This window comes from Phyllostomus hastatus, unplaced genomic scaffold (genome assembly GCF_019186645.2).
Source record: "Phyllostomus hastatus isolate PE091 unplaced genomic scaffold, TTU_PhHast_1.1 phas_scaffold_78, whole genome shotgun sequence".
Classification (NCBI taxonomy): domain Eukaryota; kingdom Metazoa; phylum Chordata; class Mammalia; order Chiroptera; family Phyllostomidae; genus Phyllostomus; species Phyllostomus hastatus.
Window position 1 is genome coordinate 3,567,470 of NW_025334041.1, and position 19,874 is coordinate 3,587,343.

Consider the following 19,874-nt stretch of genomic DNA (forward strand, 5'->3'; position numbering starts at 1 on the left):
AAACGTGTGTGGGGGTTGGGGAAAAGGATGTTTGTTGTCCAAAGATTCCGAAAGGCATTGCTGTAGGTGTGTATTTTTTCTCTTAACCATTTGTTAAGTGGTTGCTACCACTTATTCGCCAAATTAAGAAGAGACATTGAATTTGTGTAACAACTTGCCACCAAATAAATTCAAAGAATTTTTAAAAATTGGTCACAAAAGTTTTCTTTCTCCCTTTAAAGGAAGTCTGGTTTTAAAACTATTACACATGCCTTCCTTCCCCACAGCACCTGTCTGCAGCCTCTTTTAATGCCCCCTCAGGCCATGCTTCGGCGAGGGGCTGTGTCGTTGGCTCTGTGCGTGCTGATACTCTCTCTGAAGCGGGGCGTGATACAGGGTAATACTCGCCTAATCAGGATTCTGTCTAGACTGGCGGGATGCAAACAGGGACAGAGCCGCAGGGATTTCTCTCCGAAGCAGAACACGGAAGGAAACATTGTTCTCCCAGAATATGGATGAGAGCCGCAGGTACGGAGTGGCGTTTTGTCTCACCGTCGGCATTGGGGCGTTCGTACCTGGACCGGCTCCTGGACCGCTGTGTGTTAGCCTCGCTGTCGTCGGGCAGGACAGACTGCCCTGTCAGAGGATGACACAAATTTGGGCTCCATTGTTTCCGTGGGCATGAAGGAGGAACGTCTCAAAAAGCGTAGAGCCTGCTGTCCAAGATACAGGAGAGGGGCCAAGGGTCACTCGTGTTTGGAGCTAAAATAGAGTCAACAAACATTGTATACTGGTAGGCGACCAGTGTCACCCTCAGGAGCTCTGACCAGCTGAAGCCAAGTCACTAAATATTTGGGGGGTTCTTCATTTGTGTAGTAAAACAATTTACTTCCCGAGTCATTTGCATTGAAGAAACTATCCGGGAGTAATGTTAAACCACGGACTGCTGTGGAACTTGCTAAATCAAAATTCCCATCCCTTTCATTCTCCCTGGACGGGGGCGCGGTGCCCTGCACTCTGCGGTTGCCTGGGGCAGTGGTGTCCTGGGCTGGTGAGCGACTGCTCCCTTATCTCAGTGTTCTGGAAATAGTTGCTCAGTATTTCTGTAGAACAGGGAAAGAATTCACCTTAGGGCATGCAAATGAAGTGGAGGGTTTTGAATTAATATATGGGATGGAATTCCCTACTTAGCCATGTCCCAGCTCTGTGATCTAGGGCAAGACTGTTCACCGTCTCTCAGTTTTCTCATCTATAAAATGGGTGCAAGTTGCCAGCTGCCCAAGGGCATAGTGAGGATCACATGGCTCAGTCCAGGTAAAGTCGGTAGCAGAGTGCCCACCCAAGGGTGACTTCCCCCCAAAATCGTTTTACCAAATAATATGATTTTTAGAGCACGAGTCATGTATCCCAAGGTGAATGTGGGCACACTTCCTTTTAGCACAGCTTGACTTTGAAATGACGGGGAGTCTTCTTTCCCTGCGAACAGCGCGCCGGCCCCGTTCCTGGGGTCACAGCGAGTGACAGCCGGGTGGCACTGATTTAGCCCCACATCTCCCGCTGCGCGTGTGTCTTCTCCCCTCCGCTGTGGACTCGCACCGCAGGGGAACCCCAGATGCATTTGAGAGTGCTTGCAGCGATTCGTGCTCCCTTCATTTAAGCCTCGTCGTCAGCCCCTGCTCTGCGGAGAAAAACGTAGTCAGTGGGTGTGGAAATGAGCCCCTAGAAATGTACTGGCTGCCGTTCCCCTTGGAGGGGGCCGGAAAGCAGGCGTGGTGTAAGGGCAGGATGCGGTAAGCCAGGGAGTCGGCGGTACATCTGTCTCCATTTAGATGGAAAGGGACAAGGGAAGTCTTCCGAAGCAGCTTTAAGTTCAAACCCATATGTTTCCATGGAGATCTGAGCGTGGTGCTCCTTCCTCCGAATGGTGGGAGGGACATTATTTAAAGCGAAGATCGAGGGGCGAGTAAGCACAGACGGACACTGGGTCGTCCTGGACCTTTCGCCGGCGCCCCCTGTCCCTGTCCCTGCTTGTCACCCGGGCTGACACGATTCTGACCGAGCCCGAGCACGTGCTAACACTGTGTTTGGGGGAGTGTGGGCTGCGTGTTTTTGCCTGAGGCAGCGGGACACTTGGTTTGATCGGGAACCCCAGGGCGCTGGAATTGAGAAGTTCCTGGTAGCGGGTAGCTGGTGGATTAACTTTCCTTGAGTTGGTATTTTCTTTTCGGAACATAAATACATAGTCGAGCACACAACGTCGGAGCAGAACGGCGCCCTCGAGGATCTCTGGGCTCGAGCGAATGTCTGAGCGTTTTGTGTGTGCACTGCATCCGGGCGGTGCCGTGTTTTGAAACGCGAGTTCTGAGGGGGGTTTGCGGTTTCCTGTTCTTGGGTGGAACAGAGAAAATTTAAGTTTCATTTCTCGGGCCGCCTGTCCGAGTTTTGGATTGTAGAGCTGTGATGGCGTAAAACGCCACGCCTTCCAGTGGGCGGAGAGTGCTCAGAGCGCCGCTCTGGTGGGATGATAACGGGATAACGTGACCCAGATGCGGAAAAAAGTCCTAGATGGAAAGAGACGAAACACGTCAGTCAGGCTGTGTTTTCTCTTTTGGTGCCTTTGCTTCTATTTTTAAAATGATGATGACATCACCAGTACGGAAACCTGTTCTTTTAAAAGTTAACTTAAACTTTATTACATGTATTCAGGTGGCATTGGTTAACAAGATCATGTAGGTCTCCAGTGTACAACTGTATAATATTAAAAGTTCACTTTTGTTTGCCTATGTTTTTACATTTTCTGCCTCTGCAAGCTCCTGCTTCGCCGTTTTTATCAGCAGTGAAGCAAAGACCGTCTCAGGGGCGCCTCTGTTTTCCAGAAGTGCTTTTGATGTGAAATGAGTGACCTGGATAAATTTGGAGCTAAACTTGGGGCGAAGAGCTCCTAGAAAAGCGCCAGGTCCTGAACCGTGAAGCGATTTTCAGGATGTGAAATTCTCCCTCTTCCCTTGCAGCGAGAGATTCTTCCTGAGGCTGAACAGGAACGGGCTCCCCAAGGCGCCGGACAAACCGGAGCGCCACTGCTCTCTCTTCGTGGTAAGTGGGCGCGGGCACCCCCTGCAGGAGGCGGGGTCTGCCCAGCGCGCTCCGTGTCATTTAGGAGACGGGAATGGCTGAGAGCCAACCAGGGCATTTGTGTAAACTCTGATAGTGACACGCCAGTTCCAGGAGCGCCCGGGGTTCTGACACCGGCACCCACAGTCACAGCCGTGTGCGTGCGCTGGAGGTGACGAGCTCAGTGTGGCGTTTGGCATGCAGCAGCTACCTAACACGTCTGAAGGATGAGCAACGTGAGAACAGGGTTTCCCTCTCGCTGTTACTTGACGCCAGTAAACCACAGTGATGGCCGATACGGGAATCCCAGGACGGGATTTGAACCAGACGCTTCTGCTACAAAAATGCCATTGAAAATGTCTGTGTTGAATTTTTTTTTTTGCAACAAACACCTACATTTGATTTGGAAAGGTACTATGACAACCTTATAGAAAGTTCAGTAAATCTTCAAAAAGTCGGCAGTCATGTCGTGAAACCCAAGTCTCCTTTTTTTTTTTTTTAAGATTTTATTTATTTATTTTTAGAGAGGGAAGGGAGGGAGAAAGAGAGAGAAACATCCATGTGCGGTTGCTGGGGCCATGGCCTGCAACCCAGGCATGTGCCCTGACTGGGAATCGAACCTGCGATACTTTGGTTCGCAGCCCGCGCTCAATCCACTGAGCTGCGCCAGCCAGGGCTCCTTTTCTTGATGATGGCCTCTGAAAGGTGTTCCAGGCGTTCTCTGCACACGGGCAGTGGTGGTCTTCGGGGGTGGGCACTGTGTGTGTGGTTTGTCATCCCGCCCCCCCGACCTCCGCCCCTCGGGCAGCCGTCAGCCACTTCTCTGTCTCTGCGGCCCTGTTTCTGTATCCTTTGGTTTATCAGCATGTTTTCTTCCTTTAATTCCACACATAAGTGAGATCGCACTGTGACCATGTCCCCTGACTCAGTTTCCTCAGCAGGACGCACTCTAGGTCCGTCCGTGTTGCCGAGGCCGGCGGCGTCAACATGCCGCTCTTTCCTCTGGCTCAGTAGTGCTCTATCGTGTGCGTGCCCGCACCTCCCCCAGGCACCCCTCTGCCTGTGCGCGTCCAGGCGGCCCCCCCGTCTCGGCTCTTACTAGTAATTCTGCAGTGCACAGAGGGGCCTGCATGTCTCTGTAAATCAGGGTCTTTGTTTTCTTTGGGTAAATACCCAGATGTGGAATTGCTGGGTCATAGGGCAGCTCTGTTTCGTCTATGATTTGCAAAAATAGTGTGCTGTGTCCTTTAAGTGTCCACGCAAGTGATGAGTTCGACAGTAACCGACTCTCTCTGTGGCAGGATTTGGGGAGCAGTGAGCTGCGGAGGGACATCTACATCACGGTGCACATCATCCGAATCGGTAGGTGGCACCCCGGCCACTGGTGCCGGGACCCCTTGGGGGGGGGGGTCTCTGTCGTGTGATCTGTGTGCTGTCCGAATCAGAAAGAGGTCAAAGCTGGAGTGGGACCCAAGGATCACAGAGTCTGGACATTGTTCCCTGCCTCCCTCCCCCCGGGGCTCACGGGCAGCCCCCACTCGCCCAGCACACGGGGACCCCTTTTTCCCTCCCCGCCGGAGTCCTCCCTCCCGTGGCCTGCTGTGTCTCCTCTCGCTCTGCTGGGCTCCCTAACCACATTCGATCCAAAAATGCAGTGCTGGCCTTTGTGAGCTCTCATTCCTGTTCACAGCACACACCACACTTTCCGGGGCCGGGTTTCCTGCAGGGCTGTGAGCACGACACGAGCTGGCGTGTCACCGAGCACAGGCACCGTGGCCCCCGCTCTGTCCACGCTCGGGTCCCCTGTGCGAGCACCTGTGGAGTGAGACCTGCACACCTTGCAGAAAGCGCGTTGGGTGTTCATTCATTTTCACGCATCAGGTGCCCCTGACCGCAGGCATTTTACGGCAGAGGAACCGGGTAAAGCGAGGGACGGTGGAGCCGACACAGGTTTGCCGGGAGGGCTCGGCAGCCGCTGCTGAGCCTGGCTCCCACGTGCTGTCCTCGGGGCCGCACTGCCGGCTGGGGAACACCCCCAGGAGAGGAGCACCGCGCTGGACATCGCACCCTGATGTTTAATTCTCATCGTCTCGTGCTCTACGCTCCGCAGGGTGCATGGAGACTGTGCACCACGTAGCTGTTCCGACACGGGTGTCCTCTAGATTTTCTCCCTCTGAAAACCCGTTTTCATTGTAGGCCCTTTTCATATCTGAGGGACAGGAGGAATTTTTAAAAGTAAACTGTTTTCGATTTTGTGTGTATTTTCTCCGTACCACTGAGGGTGCGGGGACACAATTGGGAAGGAGCCTCTCACCACACTGGGGGCGCGGTGGGGGGAGCCAGCTGCTGTGTGTTGGACACAAAGCTGCCGTCCGCGCCCCAGTTGGGGGGGGGCAGCGCACGCGACTCCTCCCGTGGTTTCCCCAGTTCGGGTTTACAGTGCCGGTTGCTCACGTGTAGAGTGTGGCTGTGGACGCCTTCATGTGAACACTGCTAAAACTCAAACATAGCTTTCTCCAGCGCTGAGAGAAAAGGAAGCCGCTTTTGCTTTCAGGGCTTTTAAAAAGTGTCTGCAGGTTTTTGTGGAGAAAAACCACGGGGAGATGAGGCGGCCTGCCGGCCCGTGGCCCAGGCAGCCCTGTGTGTCACTCACAGGGCTGTTGCCAAGGGAACCACTTCAGTGGCATTGCCCGGCACGGGGTGCTTTTCAGATCCATGGCGCTTGATCAGTGCTGGCGTTTTTCACTGAGATTTCGTGATCATTAGGTTGTCAGAATGGGTGTGGAATCAGAAATTGCTCCCCCCCACCCCAGCTGTGGCGAGGTGAACGCTTCCCTGAGGTGACTGCACACTCTGGAGTGAGTTGCTGCAGTGAAGTTAAGATGTGGCAGAATCTTGTCTCTCGGGAGCCAAGGCTCACTTTTTCTAGAACATTCCTTGCACCTGCTTTAGCAGGAAAAGGGCATGTTGACCCTCACTGGCTACCGAGACCAGAACAGTAGCACCTGCCTTGGAATTTAAACCCGGACTTCCCGTTGGAAAGAGGGAGGGAAAGAAGAGGAATACATTGTTTCTGATTCTCCTTCCTGGTCTGCTTTCCAGCTTCCTGCATCCCTTTGTGGCTTTTGGCTGGTTGCTAAATGATCACACCTCCCCTGCTCCTGCCTTCCTTTCTGCTACAGTGGTGTCCCTAGAAACGTGTCCAGAACTAGGAATGTTGTTCACCCCAGAGCTGGGAACGCTGGGGTGGTCGTTTCAGGACGGGAGTGGGACCCCAGGTTTGGTACCCAGAGCTGTGGCGCCCACAGAACCAGGAAAGGAGAGTTAAAGTCAAGCGTGTGCAGACCCGAGAGGGCAGAGGAGGCCCAGGGTCAGAGACAGTGGGGGACAGTGAGGGACACCTCCCTGGGGCACCTTCTCGGAGTGCCCCAAGGGAACACTTCCGGTCGGCCTCACTTTGCGGGGCCCCTTGAGCCCCACACGTTTTCTTTGTCCGCAGGTCTAGCCGAAGGGGGTGGGAGGTGAGACTGACAGGCCCCTGCGTGACCTAGAGACACCTGGGGTTAGAGCCGGAAGAGCCCTGGGAACTCTGGGAGTTTGGGTTGTTTTTTTTTTTTCCTAATAAACTTCTTGGATGATGTTATCTAACTTTGAAATACTCCACCCAGAAAGTTCCTAATCACGTTGTCATCTTGCATTTGCAAGGAAATGATTAAGTAAGAAAAGAATACTTTTGAAATTATGATACTGATAAAGATTGGTGTGCACATTTCATCCCGAGATGGTCTGTAGTCATATTTCATAAAGACATAAACTAGACTTCTTTTCTGTCTGGGTGACCCAAGTTTTAAATTTATTAAAATCGCTTCTGTAAGTAAACAGTAGGATTTGTGGAAGAGGAAAATCCCAAGATGACTTTCTAAAGTATTGGATTTGCAGATGAAGTTTATATGAAACCGTGGGTGGAAGTTCTGTCCCATATGACAGCATCGGGCCATGAACACATGGTATTTAAATGGTACATTTTGTACAACTGAGAAGCAGCTGACTTATTGGGACTGTGTTTACTTTGGATTCCCACTGATACAGAGCGAGAGGTTAGGGGGCTGCTGTTTGTGGGCATTTCCGTGAAGGTGACAGCTGGGGGGGCAGTTATCCTGTACCGCCCTCCAATCCAAGCCAGATTGGGCGAGGGCATCCGGTTCCCCCTCCACGTGGGTCTGGGAGGAGCCAGAGCCTTCCGGGTGCACTGGGGGGCAGGGCGGGGCAGCGGTGGGGTTTCACGCCGAGGGAAACAACTGGCACTTCGATCGATGCCAAGAATCTGCAAACCAATGGGCGGATTGTTAAAAAAAAAAGTTTTTTGTTCTCATGTTAACTTGCTGTAGTTCAGCTCCAGTGGGCTTTCTGCTTTGCGTCTCCAAAACAACCCACTGGGGGTGAAGCACAGTGATGTACGGGGACACCATCCCCCTGACGCCCTGGGAGGTCTGCGGCCCTTCCCACCCGTGCAGTGCGAACCGGCCGGGTCGGGGGTCGCCCGCAGCGCCCCCGTCAGGAGAGGCCCCCTCATTGCAGCACGCGGCCTCCCTGCTGCTGCTCCTCCGGGGACTCTCCAGCTGCTTCCTTCCCAAGGGGAGACCTTTGGACTGGCTCTTTAAATACAGATGCTTTTTAAAACAGAAGCACTGCCCCGAGCCCCCTGGGGCGCCCTCGTGAGTCTTCGGGAGGCTCCCGAACGGGGGTCCCGCTCCAGCCTCCACGTTTCCTGGACGGCAGCGGAGGCCCCGAGGCTCGGCTGCGTGCCGAGGAGAGCCCCGACCTGCCGCGGCACCTTCTGCCGCCCGGAGCGCGCGCCCTCGCCCTCGCCCTCGCCCTCGCCAGCCAGTTCCCCAGGGTCTCCCTGGCAGCTGCAGTGTGCGCCTGGGGCAGAGGCTCTAGTTGAATGGCTTTCTGACCGCGTTCGCTTTGTCCCCGGGCAGGTCGGATGGGGGCCGGGGAGAAGAAGAGCGCCTGCAGCGTGCAGTACCGGCGGCCCTTCGGCTGCGCGGTCCTCAGCATCGCCGACCTGCTGACCGGGGAGACGAAGGACGACCTCGTCCTGAAAGTGTACATGTGAGAGGCGCGCTCGCGGCCGCGGGGCGGGGCGGGGCGGGGACGGGACACGTGGGCCCCGCTCGGTCGGCGCCCCTTCCGGGGGTCGTCGGGGTCGTCGGCGAGCGGGGGATGGGTCGGCTCTCCGCGCCGCCCCTCCCACTCGGAAACCTGCGGTCTCGCTGCTGCGGGCGCGTGCGCAGCCCCGTCCGCCCCGCGGAGGGATTTTGAAAGCGAGAGCGCAGGAGTCGGGCAGGATCGCAGGTGGGCAGGGCGCCTCCTGCGAATTTAAACTCCGACCGGGCTGCGCCTTCAGAGTGTTCATCCATTCTTCAGGAACGCCAGCCCTGGTTTTCAGAGAAGTTCGCCGGTGCTGGGGCCGGAAGCCAGGGCCGGCAGCAGTTGACGGCCTCGGGGTTCTCGAGGCCGCGAGTCCCAGGTCCGTGTCGGCTCCTCGTCCGAGGGCCGGTCTGCCCCACGCTTCCCTCTCCGAGCCTGGGGACCTTGGCTGGCAGTCTCCGGCATCCTGGGGCTTGCGAATGCATCGCCCACTGTCTGCCGTCACCTCCCCAGACACTTCTCCCCGTGTGTGTATCTGTCTGTGGGTCCAAACGTCCCCTTTTCATAAAGACGAAGGACGTGGTTATATTGGGCTAGGGCCCCCCTAATGACCTCTTTGTAACTCGATGACTTGTGTCAGGACCCTATTTCCAAATAAGGCCACATTCTGAGGTACCAGGGGGTTAGGACTTCAACATTATCTTTTTTTGGGGGGCGGGGATGCAGTTCAAGTTCAACACATAAATGCACTAAGAAATCACTGGCTGTCTTCCAAACCTTAAGTGATTTTTAAAATGCACATGGTTTGGGGTCCCCCCCTTTGAGCTCCTCCCCATGGGCTCAGATGTTGCAGACAGCGGTGAGCTCAGAGCAGACCCACGGGGATGGGGGTGGTCCGAGTTCCGGATGTGGAGACCCCTCACCGACCACCTCCAGGAGCGAACTTGCGTTAGTTTTCCGTTCTGGCTGTTGAGTTGATGCCTCCACCCCATGCTCATAGTTTTTTTGTACATGGAAGTGACATGAGTGACCCACTGTCTGCAGGACAGGAACTTCCGACTGTTTTCTGACCGCTGCTGCAGGGCCGAGTGGGTTTATTTGAGCTCCGCCCCATGCCCCGGAGCTGGGTCACACGTTTCTAAGCAGTGGGCAAAGATTTGTCTAGACCCTGTGGTTGGGGGTGGGAAATGCTCTTGGTCTCTTTCAAGAGGGGTCAAATCCGTGGCGTGGATTTGGAACTCAATGTCTGGTGGTGGGTGGTGAGACCTGCCCCCTTTTCATCACACACAGTCCTCCGTGTCAGGGGTGGGTGTGAGTCCACGGCAATCTGATTTCCAAACTCTCCTGGTGGTCGTAAGGCATCGTTCATTGGGAACAATGCTGGTAACAGTGGCCAGCCTTTCCTGGCGCTTACTGTGCAGAGAACTGCGGTAAGCACTTTGTGCGTGTCCTGTGACTTTATCTTTATACACGCGTGCTCGTGCACACACACACACATACACACACACACACACACACGAAGCAGATGCCGTTGGCTCAGATTTACCCAAAAGGGCCAGGAAGGCCAATCACCTCGCCTGGAGACACCCAGCCGATAAGGACGAGAACCAGACCGAGGCCGGCACTGCCTGCCTCCTGCACCTGCGCTCTCAGGTGACCAGGCCGAACGCGTCCGGCGCGTGTGCTTCCGCACCATTAGCGATGTGATCATGATAATCTGTGAGTTGTTCTTCCCAGGTGCTCCTGGCACAAGGCTGGGGGCATCAGGCCTCACCAGGTGGCCACTCCTGCTCGCCTCGGGGCGACCCTGCTGACTGGCAGTCACCTGCCGTGCCGTAGGTTGCTGGGACCGCCAAGGAGGTTTAAGGAAGTGGGTTGCAGCGGTTCCGCCACAAAGAGCAGGCGCACTGGGAAGGTCATTGCTTGGTCTCACGCACTGCCCACGCCTGACGGAGTGTTGATGTTCTCCCAGGTGTAACACGGAGAGCGAGTGGTACCAGATCCATGAGAACATCATCAAAAAGCTGAACGCCCGTTACAACCTGACCGGCTCCAACGCAGGTGAGTGTGGGGGTCAGGGGGTTCCTCTCATCTGTTTGTCTGTGTGGAAAGGAAACGATCCGCCCTTCGTTTTTATCTCCGTGCACCCACCCACTTAAAAATTGCGCCATCAACACCCTTGTCCGTCCGTCCGTCCTCCTGTGCTGTGACAGAGGGGCTTGTGCCGCAACTCTCCCTAAAAAGTGCATTCCGTTCTGGTTTGGGACTGGGCAGAGTATCTGAATTTGTTCCACGGTGCCAGGTCTCGGGACCTCTGAGCTGTTGCTGATGCCTCAGAACTGAATGACAAGGACATGGTGCGGGGCGGGGGGTCATGACTGTCGGCGTGGAAGAGGTGTGGGGACCGGACCCCGGCTGGACGGTCCAGGGCCGACTTGCCCTGCTGCCTGTCGCTGGGAGCCACGTCACTGGGAGCCATGTCACTGTCCCGAGAACAGGCGTGCGGGCCCCCCGTGGAAACGGGCTTGGGACAGGGACGCTGGCTGCAGTGTCGTGTGGCTGGAGTGTGTGCACGCTGGCTCGGAGGGAACCGGAAAGGGGCACAGCATCTCGGGCTGCGGACCCTGCACGGTCTCCTGCTGGTGACCTACGGTGGAGTGGACACAGCGTGTAGCATATGCAGACGATGCAGCGTGTGCAGGGATGTCTGTGAGTCTGGCCAGCAGATGAAAACTTGTGTATAGTGTTCACTTTCTCTCCTCCTTTCACACCCCTCCCTCCCCCCCAGGAAAACCGTGCAGTCATGTGCTTTCTTTAATGTAAGCAGACTTCAAATTAAGCGAGCTCTTGCTTGAACGGAATGTGCGGTGTTTACGACTGATTTCTAAAGTACCTTACGTATACGAGGCCTGTCCAGAAAGTGTCCAGCCACGTGCTGTGAAAAATAGAGGCATTTAGTGAAGAAGATGCAGGAAACAGTGTACACAGGACAATGACAGCTCAGTCCCCTTCAAAGTAGACACCTTGGGACCTCACGCAGTTCTCCCAATCACCATCAGCGGCCCCACTGTATTTTCCTGAATCTCACGGATGGTCTGAAATCTCTTCCCTTTCAAAGGTGATTTTAGTTTTGGGAAAAGCCAGAAGTCACACGGCACCAAAGCTGGGCTGTAGGGGATTGAGTCACTTGCGTGATTTGCTGTTTTGCCAAAAATCTCTGCATGAGAGGTGGTGCATGAGTGGGTGCGTTGTCCTGATGAAGCTCTCCATCACCAGCTGCCCGTAGCTGTGGCCTTTTGAATCATCAAAATAGCTTTCCACAGAGAAATGTTCAAGCTTAACACAAAATCTGATGCAAATTTGTTGCTCTGCTCACTCAATCATTTTTAATGCAACGTCCACACAGTACACACGCTCACTCAACAGTGTCTACCGCCTCTACTGACCAGTACAGTGAAGTCGTCATTGTTCACACATGTGCATTCCGGTCCACTCTCCTTGGCTGCCAGGTGACATCGATGTCACACAAACCGTTCTTGTTACATTAACAATGGCTGGACTTTTTCCGGACAGGCCTCGTAGGAATTTGTGGTCTAGTCCAGCACGCCAGGCAATGAGCAGAACCAGAACTCAGATTCAGAGCACCTGTCTTCACACCTGTGCCCGTCCTGCTGGGCCAGAGAGGCCCAGGGAAGCCGGGGCTGCAGGCAGACTTGGTGGGCAGGCTGGACAGAGCTGAAAGCACTCACCACTCACACAGGCGGCAGCACCTGCGCTGCGGTGAGGTGGGAGGCCAGCCTTCCCTTCCCTCTCCCAGGAGCTGGGAGGGAACTAGGCTGTTATAGCTCTCAGGAAGCCCGGCATTCCCACCGAGTGAGCAAGAGACGCACACTCGCCGCTGCGGGCAGTGTCGTGGGAGGACCAGGGGGCGACGGTGGCAGTGGAATGCGGCATGAAGTCCTCCTACGTGTGCCTCAGAAGCTGTCCCATGCCCTCATCTTCTCTGTCTCTGCGGAAGGGTGATGACCGCACTGAACTCCAGGGAGGAAGGCAGCACATTCTGTTTGTGCGGGAGGTTCCCCAGGTGCCTGGACGTGCTGCATGTGCTCAGTCAACGTTACTGCCCGCCTGCCCGCCTGTTCTCGCCCGAGTCCTGGGGGAGACCGCCAGCAAGTGAGGCTCAAACCTTTTATGCCCCGAAGGGGCCATTTCCGTTGGCGGCCACTGTCGGAGATGGAGAGGTGGCCACAGCGTCTCGGGGAAGAGGGACAGAAACCACCGGGCTGCGGGGCCCTCCCGCCTGTTGCAGAATCCGGCCCCCATCCCGTGTGCTGACTGTGCGAGGCTCAGATTCCTGGGCAGCCGAGGGTGTGCTGTCTGCACTTGGCTTCTGAGACGGCGCCTCTCTGCTCCACTGTCCTTCTGGCCCAGCCCCCCTCCTTCCTGCCCTCTCAACCCTGAGTCCCAGCCAGGGTCCGCCTGCCTCCTGCCCCTCCGGCCGCCGCCTGGCCCCTGCTAGCTTTCTGCAGCCAGGCAAGTCCAGCTGTAGGCCTCCTCTCTCCCAAGTGCGGCGGCTCCAGGGAGCCGGCACTGAAGGAGAAGCTTTTTTCTTTTTCTTTTTTTTAAAGACTTTATTTATTTATTTTTAGAGAGGGAAGGGAGGGAGAAAGAGAGAAACATCAATGTGTGGTTGCTGGGGGTCATGGCCTGCAACGCAGGCATGTACCCTGACTGGGAATCGAACCTGCGACGTTTTGGTTCGCAGCCTGTGCTCAATCCACTGAGCCACATCAGCCAGGGCAAGGAGAAGCTTTGAAAAATAATAACTGAGCCCTTCTTCCTCCTCCCCTGCAGTCCTGGCAGGTCCCTGTCCTGGGAGCTCTGGACCTGTCCCCAGGGGCTCTCGGTCGGTCGGTGGAGGGCGGGGGTGTTCAGGAGCAGAATCCATCTTGTGCTTTGTCATTGAAAGGGGAGGCTCTCTAATGACTTACTTAAAAATAATGGAGAAAGCAGGGTCCACGAAATTGAGGTGGGAAATTGGGGTGCCTAATGTCCCACCCACCCCCATGGTGAGGGGTGCTGGCTGCTGCCGTTTTCTCCTTGGACCGTGGACTGGTTGATTAAAAAGAAGCGAACCAGTCAGCCGATTTCAAGGGAATGGAGTTCTCTCAGCAAAGTATTGGTTTTCACTGTTTTCCCCTGCTGTTCTTTGGTCATTGGTACTAAAAAAAAAAGAAGCAAAAAGGATAACTTGAAATTAGTTTTGGGAGAAAATTCTTGATCTCCAGACCCCTATGATCACTTGCTGTCTCTGTCTGGGAGCTGCAGGCTTGTCTGCTTGATCCGTGAAGGGACTCATCTAGTTAGCTGGTTGATTTTCCTCCAGTGCAGACTTAAGTTGCAAAGGTACATTAACCACTGTGTTCCTTGAGTTTAGAAACTGGGAGAAAATTGCAAGTGCTGCACTTAACTTTTAAAGACAAAACAAAAGCATTGAATTAACATGTCTCTATGGTTAGATTGAGTTAAGTTGAATAACTTCAAATTTCCAAAGCTCGGCTCTGTGTGAATTTTGAAATCCAAAAGTAATATTATAAGAATGTCCAAGTCTGAAAGTATTTATTAAAACGGCCCTGGGTTAGGTTTCTTAAGCAAACGGTCTTTGTAAACGCCACCTCCGATAGACGTGAGCGGGGAATTCGGGGAATGTGAAGTCAGACTGGGCCAACATGATTTACCGAGGCAGATTCCGTTCCGGGACTTGCAATAAATCCTGTGAAAATCGTTGGCTCTGGTTCATCGTGTCCGAAGAGAAACTTCAAGAGTTTTCATGTGATTCTGTGTTGATGAAGTCCTGTTTCCTGTGGTTGACACAAGGAGCCTGCAACTGGAAGAAACCGTCTCTGCTGACTAGGTCCCTTTCGACAGTCGGTTCTGCGCTGGTGAGCTGGGTGTGCGTGGCCGCCGGCCTGCCGCCACCCGCAGAAGGGCGAGGGGGTTACCTCGTTCCGAGCCCACGGCCCGCAGGAGAGCGGCTGACCTCTGAGCAGGAAGCTGGCGGTGTTTTTATTTGCCCGAGTGAAAGGAGGCTTTTGAGAGACTCGGAGCACCTTATCCTCGCGTGCCAATGTAGTCATTTAGTTCACCGTTACCGAATTGGTACAGTTCTTAAGGGTTGTGTATCCATGCTCCAGGCTGGAACGTTGCCCTTCAGAAAGTTTGCTTTCTAACATTGTTGAAAGGAGGACTTTTTGGCGCCACCTATTGGCTAGAAATATAGTATTTGTTTTTTTTTTGTTTTTTTTTTTGCTCACCTTTGGAATTTTCTGATTATTAACCATACTTTTTAAGAGTTTGTTTTATTTTCAATTAATTTTACCTGCATAAATGTTATGAGAATAGTGCAAAGAATTTCTAATTTCTTAATTAGGTGAACATTTTACTGTATTTGTTTTACCCCTTTTCCGTGTGTACATATATACACACATACACATACTTCTCACATACGGAGATACATAGGGTTCAAAATGGTTCGTGTGTGTGTGTATGTGAGTTCACATTTAACATTACCGATTTGGCATAGCCCTTAGGCATTCCATGCACATGCACATGCACATGCCCCCCTCCCCAGCCGTCCGCCTGGGGTCCTCGGCCCTCTGCCCGCTCCACCGTGCCGCGGCACACGCTTCAGCGGGCCTGCAGGGCGGGCCGTTCCATTCCTTCGTCTGCCCTGGCTCCCGCCCCCACTCGGGTCTCTCCCGACGCTCCTGGCCTTTGCTGCACTGACTCGCTCCCCACGGTGCTGCCTCGCTCACCAGCCCTCCTTCCTGCGAGACCCTTGGCCTCCTCCCCTTCTCCACTCCAGAGACCCTGTCTCTGGCCCCCCAGTGGACACGCCTGGCCCGACCCCAAGGCTCGACCGCTCCGTGTGGCCAGGCGTAGCCCTGGCCGTTCTGGCTTTGAGTTGGACCCAAATCACGCGTGTGCTCTGGTGCGTTCATTTCACAAGTCAGCAACCTCACCCTGCAGACACTGCATACAACATCCACACAACACAAAATAATACCCGAAGCCAGACGTGGCTGCGAGAGTTTGTAAATCAAGCACAGAGGAGGGAAGAGAAGGGAAGAGAAGGGAAATTTCTTGCTTTGATAACAATGAGGTCCTGAATGCTTCAGAAATGAACAGGTGTCACTGAAGATAATTTTTTGAAGGAATTTAATAATACCATCGTTAAGGAGCTTCGCCGACATGTTATGATATTTATAATGTTGCTTTTCAAGTTCAGAACTCCCCACGATGGTATTGTTGCCCTTAACACCCACCTCCCCAAAGAAGACACGGCAGGTGAGCACCGTTAGGGAATGACGCTGTCAGAGTGTCACCGTGGGGCGGCGGCCTGAGCCGCTGGCGGCAGGGACCCTCTCCGAATGGGAACAACCGGACTGGTGAAGATCATATTTTAGAAAAACACTGAAGTCTGAAAATGTTCCCAAAAGCATGCAGCAAATAAGAAGAGAGAGCTCCTTTGCCTCTCGGCCACGGGATGCTGCATCTCACCAGCATACGGAGGCTGCCGGCATTTCTCATCTCCCTTAGCTCTGAGTTGCTGAGTTCTTGGCAAAAGCAGTGGAGAAGTTGGGGTTCTCTTCTTTCGCCCGACCCCCACTCACAGGGCAGGGGCTGTACCCTGGGTGCAGCAGGCCAAGGGTTTTAGGGCGCTGATCATCTCAGCTCACTCATTGGATGAAGTTCCCACAAGGAGAAGCCAATGGAGAAGACCAGAGGTTGCTTCCCCTGCTTCTCAACCTGCTCACAAAGCAGGGAGGGGTCACTCTGGTAAAGGGGCCACTGTAGCCACCTCCAGCTCTGCAGCAGGGGGCCGGAGACTCGGCCCAGGGGCAGGGGCCATCACCCATAAGAAGGAGAAAACTCAGACGCTCTCCTGAAAGGAACTCACCTTACTTGAAACAGAGTGCATGGAAATTTAAGCCTATAGAAACTCTTGAAAACAATGGAGATTTAGGGAGAAATAGGGGATTTGTTTTTGAAAAAAGAAAGAGTAAAGAAAAACGAACAGACTCAGAAAATGGGAGGTGCTATCTAGTGCACCAACACATACAACATGAGAATACCAGATGAGAGGGCCAAGGGGGAGGAGCAGGAAATAGAGATGAAACACAGGAAACTCCCCGAGTCTGATGACAGACATTAGTCTACATATCCAAGAAGCTTATGATAAACAAAAAGAGATCCTCACCCAGATGCATCACAGTAAAAATACTGAAAAACAGTCTTGAAAGCAGCAAGAGAAAAACTCTTCCTCACACATGGGAGCCCCAGAAACCAGAATAGCATCTGATATCTCACAAAAGACCACGACGGCCAGAGAGCCGTGATGCTCGAGCTCATCTCTCTTGTGTCTGTCTTGAAAAGATGCTGCCACACCTGGCTGGCGTAGCTCAGTGGATTGAGTGCGGGCTGCAAACCAAAGTGTTGCAGGTTCGATTCCCAGTCAGGGCACATGCCTGGGTTGCAGGCCACGGCCCCCAGCAACCGCACATTGATGTTTCTCTCTCTTTTTCTCCCTCCCTTCCCTCTCTAAAAAATAAATAAATAAAATCTTTTTTAAAAAAAAGAAAGATGCTGCCACTGTGTGATTCTCCTGTTAGATATGAAAATTCCAGTTTTTGCCATTAGTCTTCATTTATACTGACTCAGTAGTTTGGGAAAACCTAGTCGTAAAATTCAAAGTAAAAAAAAAAATGGGTCTGGGTGGAGTAGACTGAAACAGTGTTAATGTGTAATCACTGGGTGTTGCCACTTCCCCGCCCACGGTGCGTGGGACAAAAGGGCTCCCCCTGGAGATGAGTAGCAGTACAACGAGGCTGCAGCAATCCACAATGAAACAACCTACCGTGAGGCTGAGGAAAGCAGGTGCAACCAATAGGAGTGATGACCTCTGAGAATTTTAGGTGATAAACTTTCACAAAAATGAGTAAACAAAAGGTAGTGAAACAGACTTATGACGAAAAAGAAAACATCCCGAAAAGATGAGCACGCAGAGGTTTCAGATGCATGCGTCAAAAGGATTAATGGAGCGTCTGCGGATCCGGCATTGCTCAGGCCACTGGGGATGCAGCGCTGAACAAGCCAATAGGAATCCTCGTCCTCCGAGGTGCTTAGATTCTAATGGTGAGGAAGAACGGAATAGCACTTCAGAAATCCTTTTAAGGGAGTCCTTGGGAGAAAGGATTAACGGACTGCTTAAATAACCACACAGGCACCGTTGAACAGAGAATCGATAAACTAAAATGATAGCCGGACATATTAGAATGCAACACAAAGGGAAAGTGCAATGGAAAAATCTGGATAAACATTTAAAGGAGAATGGATTGAATGAAAGAGACCGGCAGGCATCTTGTAGGAGTTCCAGGTCCGTGTGAGAACGGCAACATTTGAGTAGAGACGTTTGAGACTCGCAGCCCTGGGGCAGAGGGTGTGGGTCCTCAGGTGGACGAGGCAGATGTCGCGAGCAGGATAGGTGGACTCAGAGATGTCTCCGTAAACCGGGGTCAACGCGGGGGCACCTAAGGCAGAAGCAGGAACCGGAGAGGAGAAACCCATCACCCAGAATGACATCCTAGTCTCAGCGGCAGTTACAGGGGTCAGAGTGTTAAGGGACAACATCTTAAAACTGCCGGGGTAATGGCCAACTTTGAGCTTCGTATTTCCCCGACAGTTATTTAAAAATGACATTGAAATAAAGAAATTTTCAGATAAAAGTGGTGTGAATTTCACACTCACATTCACAGAAAGAACTAGTGAAATATATATATATATATATATATATATATATATATATATATATAAAACAGAAGTAGAATGTATAAACTCCAGAAAGTTTATGGGGAGCTAAAGAAAACACCGTTTCTGTAGAGCACAGCAACGAAGAAGGAAAAAAGAAAACAAGAAATAAAGGAAATTCACTACAATTGACAAACCCAAATTCCCCCTCAACACATCCCACCTACTGTCCTCCCGAGGGTACATCGGAACCTACCACTTGTTCCCAGCTCTGGCTCACGGCTCTCTGGGCACAAAACCAGCCTCCCCGCGTCCCCGGAGTTCCATCGTCTCCACGGATCATCTGCCTGTGCGCCTACTCGTATCTATCAGTTACACCTCTGTCGAACCTCCCCGATTCGAGCACTGTTCCCGAGAGACAGACCTGCCTCCACAACCTGCACGGAACGCCGTCGTCCGAGTACCAAGGAGACTGGCAGGAGCTGGCTTCATCGCGTGGCTGCCAAGCCCATGAAAGGGAGTACTGCCTCTGTGGACGGCACTTAGGGAGCATTGCACGCTTCTTGATGGGAGCTAATTCGTCGGTCTCTGTGGCGGGGAGGCCCAGAACAATGGTGAGACGTAGCGAGAGAAGAGGCCGTGTACTTGTAGCAGCCGCTGACGGCCGGCGCACCTGCCAGGTGTCGCCCACGGTGTTGTGTGGAGCTGGTACGAGGTGTATCTTCCCTTCACAGCTGCGGAAGCCGCGGGCACGTGGAGGCAGGGCCCTGCAGATGCTTGAAAGGCTTCTCACACTGCACGCCTCAGCGTCACGTGGACCCTGCGCGTTTACCACTGTTTTCCACTTTCGCCTTTCTGCAGCCGTTCCCAGCGGTGTGCGATTTGTTCGCTGGGGGCAAAACGGCTGATCTAGCCTGAAATTGGTCTTGCCAGCTCCTTATAAATCATGCTGCGCTTGCCATTTTTTTATGTTAAAATGCAGAATCTCCTGAATTTCAAAGGATGCCCCTTCTGGAGTGAGTTCGCTTCAATTCCTAGGAAATCAGAACTGCCAAATAGTAGGTCCCCTTTTCTGTAACAGACACGAAGCCTTTTTTCCTGTCCTGACTCTGTAGCTAGGCTGAGTCCTGAAACACACGTTGTCTAAGGCAGGCTGCAGATCAATCAGTGACTGCGCCTGTATTTAAAATCAGCTCAGGTCATTCCAGTTGGGGCGTAGACATCTAGGGTGTTCTTTTAAAAAAGTTCAGTTTAATGATTGTTTCTTTTGATAGAGGGGAATATTAATATTCCTCCCGTAACTATTTTCTTTTGGGTACTTCTATTAAGGGCCAGGAGAAAAGGTGATTATATGACATAATGGTTCTGTTTTGTGAAATTAAAAATTTCACCTTCATCTTCAGCTTTTAAGTTGTTGGATATCCCTATTTAAAGAAACATATCCTCCCTGAACGTCCAAATTCCCTTGATCAATACTACGTTCTCCTTTTTTAATATTCCTATCATACACTGACCGACCCATTCTGCCCGATGATCTGTGTACATATGCATCATCTTCCTTCCCTGTTTTTTTTCCATTTTTATTGGATCGGCGGGGTGACATTGGCTAGTAAAAAATGGAGGTTCAGGTGGACACTGCCGTAGCACGCTACCCGCGTGCTGCACTGTGTGTCCTGTGATGAGGCTCCGTGTCTGGCACACGCAGCACCAGTGCCCGATGGTGCTGGTGACGATGCGGCAGCGTGGGTGGGTGTTCTGAAGGCCGCAGCACAGAGTGGGAGGAGAACAGGGACACCAGTGATGGGGGGGGGGAGGGGGCGGGG

General features: G+C 53.0%; 1 protein-coding gene across 3 annotated transcripts in view; it reads left to right on the top strand.

The window, feature by feature from the left end:
• DOCK4 (dedicator of cytokinesis 4) overlaps window positions 1-19,874 on the top strand; it is a 277,427-nt gene that overhangs the window by 153,738 nt on the left and 103,815 nt on the right. For all 3 annotated transcript variants that reach the window (XM_045827550.1, XM_045827552.1, XM_045827551.1), the window contains exons 9-12: window positions 2,991-3,072; window positions 4,392-4,452; window positions 8,073-8,205; window positions 10,217-10,305. In XM_045827550.1, the coding sequence (XP_045683506.1) occupies window positions 2,991-3,072; window positions 4,392-4,452; window positions 8,073-8,205; window positions 10,217-10,305 (365 nt within the window). The remainder of the gene's footprint in view (window positions 1-2,990; window positions 3,073-4,391; window positions 4,453-8,072; window positions 8,206-10,216; window positions 10,306-19,874) is intronic.